The following is a 6,000-nucleotide window of genomic DNA, read 5'->3' on the forward strand; positions in this document are numbered from 1 at the left end:
CATTTCTCATGGTAAAAAGCCAGAAGTTTGTAATCTGGAACTTCAAAATGACAATGAAAAATGCCATTTTTTTAACTAGAAAATAAAATGGGAAATGCTAAAAGATAGGTTGCATCCTGTTATCTCCAAACTAGCTACTTTAGAGCTGCAGCTAAATGCCTCTGCAGCTGGAATTCAGAGCCTCAGTCTTGTCTTGAATTTAAAAACACAGATTCTAAAAATGTCTGCCAGCAGTGATCATATTCAGCCTATCAAACTTAAGAGTCAATCTAAGTAATTCTCAGCTAGCTGAAACATAAGCTCATATCTCCAGCAAAGCACCAGGATTGCTTTATAGCTTGGTATATTCAAGGGAATCCATTAGAAATTGATCTGCTCATTAAGTTCTCAGGGGCTTCTCTTCATTTAGGTGGCGCATATGGAAACAATGGGGGTATACACTGATCCACTGACATGGCCTGTGGTATGCAATCAAGGTCTAAATACGCTTGGAAAGCTAGCGTAGGAATGTGAATGATGGCAACGTCAATGTAATGTGCGGAAGATCATCAACTCTTCCAAAAGCACATTATCTTTTCCTGTGGTGTGGTCCTTGGAAATCAAGTGAACATTTCCCTGACATTCAGTTTCACACGTCAGGGCTTAGTAACCAAAGACAAGCTATGGCATCATGCTGGGGAGCTGATGATGAGGATTATGGATAGGGCTGTTACTTTTCCAAGCTGCACCAGCTTGACGTGAGCACATGCTGCCAGAATATATTTCAGATACATCATGACCCATAATGGAGAAGTAATTTGAATTGTGGTAAGGGTGGTTTGTACGTGTGGGCTAAAGAAAATCTATTAGCATAGACATAGCTTCACAAATGCAATATTGCATGTGGAGCACAAACCAGAGGTACCAGAAATATTCCACTGGGGTTTTGAATAGTTTTCCTGATTAACTCTCAATAAAAGATGTAATGAGATCATAACTGCAATTATTCTTTCCTATGTTGTGATTTTATCAAGCCCTACATTGAGACATATGACCATAGTACAAGCATATGGTGCCATGTAAAGTACTATTTTCCTTCTTGTTTTTGTAACTTTATTTTTCAATCAATGTACAAGTATTTACATAAAAAGTAAATATGTCCTTAATATCAAGACTTTTATTGAGAAACTATGCAATGAGATAAAGCTTTTCAAAGTACTGTTTTATTTTAAATATTTATTAGTGGCTTTAAAAAAAATCCATATCTCTGCTTCACTAAGTCGCTTACAATCATTTTTGTTCACTCTTAAATGTGATATATAGCAGCATTAAGCAGGATTTTAAAATCTCCAACTGATTGTATTTTGTTTCCTCAGGTTAACAGGAGGCAGGTCTCACATTACTGACTCTTTTGTTCACATATTATTGGACAATTTCCCTTTTCTGAATATAAAGTATATAGCCTTTAATAGATGATAAGCATACTATTGTAAGTTATTTTATGCTAGGACACCATTTAAACTAAGGAAAGCTATTAAGCATAATTTCTGTCAACCAAATTTCCTGAGCATTGCTGTTAATCAAAATAATTTTAAAAGTCTTGTATCTAGATAATAGCTATTTGGCTCTAGGTTATGTGAATATGATTTTGACATGTTTTTGATTAACAGCAGTGCTCAGGAATTTCATATCTAGGAAAACTAAATTTTAATAGGTCTGGAGATGTCAAGGACCCACAACAGTTAGGTATGGAACAAGGGGAAGAAAAAGATTTAAGTATCATGGAATCTGGACACTGAAGCTTTAGTACTATAAAATGCGATCTCTGCCTAACCATTGCCTAGAAGCATTCAGCACTGATAAAGTCAAAACTAGTATGGGTAAATATTTTATCACTCCTGCCTGCCTTTAGGAACCTTTACTGTGAATTCAGTTTTTCTGCCTTTTTTTTTTTTCTAATCTGCAGAAGTAGGGATTGTTGTGATGCAGGTGAATGACAACTTTTGATTGTTGTTAATATTACTAAAAGTGACCAAACATTAGAAACTTCAGTTTTCTGCAAAACAGGGTATATCTTTATCCAATGATTTTAATGCCTTTTTGATTTTTTGACTTACTACTACCTGAAAGTAGGTTTTCCTACACTAGACGGACAAATACCAGACAAATCTCAGAAATGTAAATTCTCCTCTTAACAAGACCTTCTGTAAATGTTCCTTTATAAAGATAGTTTTCTTTTAACGTTTCATAATTTTATTAAGTTCTTTAAAAGTGCATTTGAACTGAAGTGTGTATGTGTATAAATACATGTATTTTACTCTGCATTTTTTTTCAAAAATAGTTACTGACAAAAGCACAAACTAAGTGAATTTCCATGATGAAATATGCTGATGAAATGACCACAGAAAAGCCTTATAGGACTTTTTAGGAAAAGTCTGTTACTATCTGTCTGGCTTTTGGAGTTTCTATGTGTATCCTTGTTCTAGAAATGTTGGATTAAAATGGTGGCTCGATGTCACTAAGCCATCTCCCTGCTGTTGCAAGCAACCATATCAAATATTCTTTTCAGAAATAGATCAAATTCCTTCTTGTAACTAGTTATGTTTTTTTTTGCTTACTTCTACTATATAGGTATTCCAGAACTATTATAATGGTTAGAAATACTTTATTTTTTAACAAATTTATTAATACCAATGTATCCTTTTGTCAGTTAATCTCAACTTGGTGTTATTTCTGCAAATAAATAGCCCTATTCCTCCTACCCTTTGTTACACTAAAGAAGTCTAATTCTTCTGTCCTGATCAGTGAGGTGCTAAGCTGCAGCAACTTGCAGCCTCATGGTTTTTAATTCATATGTGATGTGATGTACGCTTGCTTTTTTAAACTACCATTTCAACAGACTGAAAATGCACTTTTTCAGTTTTAACACTATAGCCTAGCTTTGGAGGGAGGTGCAGCAACAATCCAAAGAAATGCTTGTGGAATGGGTGAGGTATCAAATCGCCAAAGTATGAAAGCTTTAAAGGAATGCGTGAAGCAGTACAGAGTGTGTGAGTGTTTGGAGTTAACAAAACATAATTCTTGTTTTATTTTAAAAAGTAGCAAGGTATTTCTGAGAAAATAGTGAGAATTTCTCCTTTCAAACTTCTTAGTACCTAACCAACTTTAAACTTTGACTTAAATGGAAGCAATCCTTCAGTGTGGCTTTTTGGATGCGAAGAGTACCACCAGAGGTATATAGACCTCAAGTGCTGCAGCATTTAATTCCCTTAGATTCATATTTACTAAAATGAAATCTAGGACTCTGAGTAAGGTATGTGTGCTTTCTAAATAGTGCCAGGCAAAGTTCTGTGTTTCTGAGTGGGATTCACAACAGCTAACTTCGAAGCAAGGAATTGCCTACAGACAAACCTGGACACACACTACCCCATCTACCCAATCTACCCCAACATTTACTATTTCTAAATAGCTTCCTTTGAAGTAGATCCCTGCTTAGACTTTTTGCTGTTCTAAATCTCACTAAAGACATCTAACTCTGCCCCTTGTGCAATGTGAGAAACTGAGGAACATATTGCTGGATTTTACTCTGAGGCCTCAATGCATAAATGTTAACTGCAACTGTTCTTCAGCCTAGTTCATCATACTTAATCCTCATGCATGCCTATTTTGGGGTGAAGACTCCTTTGAATTGCAAAGTAATTAGAATTTGGGTTTCAGTATGCTTGAGGAACGTATGCCTGGAAAGCATATGTTCAGTACCTAATTCCCTTTGCCTTTTTTAAAGTCCAACATCTATACTTTGATTATAAATCTTTTTATGCTTAAAAATATATGGATTTTCGGGAGACTAAGTATTTTTCTGATTAACCCTACACTGTCTTCAACTGAATATAAATAAAAAAGGCTAAGGAACAGCTGGTATTTTGTATGTTGATTCAGTTAGTATATCTTTTTATCAGCCTACAAATATGTGTTCAAAATAAATAAAAATAAACATTTTAAATTGAATAATATATTTAAGACTGTACATACACAGTTATTTTACTAAAATATGATGGATTTATTTTGTGTAATTATAAAGATGTGTTTATCCTCCATCTTTGGCCTTATGTGATTCAGGAAAAATGAAATGTGTGCTGCTTCATCTTCAGTGTTATTTTCCATAGTATAAAATAGAAATTATGTTTTTCAACTAAGTGAAAAATTCACCTCTTCCTAGATTTTAATTAAGAATTATTTACCTGATTTAGAAAATGATAGAAAGAAGATATTTATTTTCCTCCAATTGCTGAAAGGTGATCATACTTCTAAAATTTGCTGAGATTGTCCAAGAAACTGTGTAAAATCCTCATCCATCACTGTGAGCCCCTGGTCAGGGTATGACAGTGCAGTAAATATCTTCAGCAGCTGCCTTTTAATGTACAAGCTGTTTTCAGTAGGAATTTTCAGCGCTCACATAAAACACACTGTCATGAGTGACTGCCTGTGCTCCAAAGTCATTACTATTGGGATGATGGAACATCTTTCAACGAATAACCAAAAAACTTTAAATGTCATGTCAAGTTTGTTGAAGCCATTTTCAAGCCTTGTTCAAGGTTACATGAATATTGAGTATGGCTGTTTTTAAGAAGTTGGAGGTGTAGGAGAGGGATTACTCAGATACTGGTTTAGAAAACAATCACTTGATTTAAGGAAAAAAAAAATCTATCTGTTACTATATGTCAATCCAGCAAAGCTCCTGAATCTTAAACTGGTCCCATTCCTTGTGACAGTCAAGATCAGTAATGTTTAGCAAAAAGTAGCACCAGTTATGCAGCTTTTTAATAGTTAGCTGCTTAAAAGATCATAAAGGAAAGAAAAATTATCATTATGGATAATTAAATTGAAATAGATTTTTTTATGAATTTAAAAATTTGGTCAATTACAAAACATGTAGGAAATATAATTATCTACATACAATTTTGGAAGCCACTGTGAAATATTGAGTGCATTTCTCGTTGACACCAGCATGCAGGGAAGATCTTGGCAGCATCTATCCCTGATTTTGTAGGAAATATATGCTAATTTAATAAAGGCCAGTAAACTCTGTATCATTTCCAATGGGCCAAGCCCACTGCTTCTGAAGTCTGAAGTATTTTTTTCCTGCCTCCCTGGCAATTATTCCTCTTTCTAGTACTTCATCTGCATGTAAAATTTGGTCTGATCAAGATGTGTTTTCACATTAAAATATTCAATTTCAATATGTTGTGATTGTGAAGTGAGGCTTGTTTTGTTTTATCTTCCCCAGAGAACCAGAAAGCACAACTAGAGAAGTCATGTTCACATCACAATATCAGTTTAAACTCAACAAAAAGCCCAGTCACCAAAGAGATTTCTTACGACATGGAAACAAATTCTTCTACAGCATGGAGCAAGGGTGCTGGGAGAAGAGAAGGCTGTAACGGAGAAGGCAACAAAGAAAAGAAAACAGAGCGTATTGGGTCTCCTTCTAAGGGAGAAGCCATTCCAGAAGTAGAAGCTCTCCTGGCAAGACTGCGAGCACTGTAGGCTAATCATATAAAAGATTAAATCAAAATATGCTGTAATAGCTTGCATCTTGTAAAGATACTCTAATTTTCCATTACTGACATTACACATTTTTGAATTCCCAATATGTGAATACTCCACTCCTAAATTGTTCAAAGTGACACTACAATATTGCTTCATTGTAAGCAGATTTTTATGTTTTTACCTATTGAGCGTGCAAAAAATATTAGAAGAAACAGATACTAAATTATTTCAAGGCACAATCCTTTTAGTAGACACACTGCTGACCACAGTGTTTTGAGAGCTTCTCAAAATAGAAGTAAAATACCTTCTAAATATTGTTAAATCATCATGCCTGGGAATCAGGGTCAATAAATAACAGGAAAAGTATTATATTTTGTACTACAGTTTTTATGCTGAAGTGATTTTAGCACCTAAGAAGTATCGTTATAGCATTCTTTGCAATTATAATGATGGGAAATGTATATCATATAA

The 6,000-nt window shown here is 34.4% G+C and overlaps 1 protein-coding gene across 1 annotated transcript in view; it reads left to right on the top strand.

Annotated features, from left to right (window-relative positions):
* Positions 1 to 5,601, top strand: part of DIAPH3 (diaphanous related formin 3) — a 229,113-nt gene extending 223,512 nt beyond the window's left edge. The window contains exon 29 of the mRNA XM_062576182.1: positions 5,267 to 5,601. Within this exon, the coding sequence (XP_062432166.1) occupies positions 5,267 to 5,526 (260 nt within the window). The 3' untranslated portion in view covers positions 5,527 to 5,601. The remainder of the gene's footprint in view (positions 1 to 5,266) is intronic.
* The last annotated feature ends 399 nt before the right edge of the window (positions 5,602 to 6,000 follow it).

The sequence above is a fragment of the Rhea pennata genome, chromosome 1 (genome assembly GCF_028389875.1).
Source record: "Rhea pennata isolate bPtePen1 chromosome 1, bPtePen1.pri, whole genome shotgun sequence".
NCBI lineage: Eukaryota > Metazoa > Chordata > Aves > Rheiformes > Rheidae > Rhea > Rhea pennata.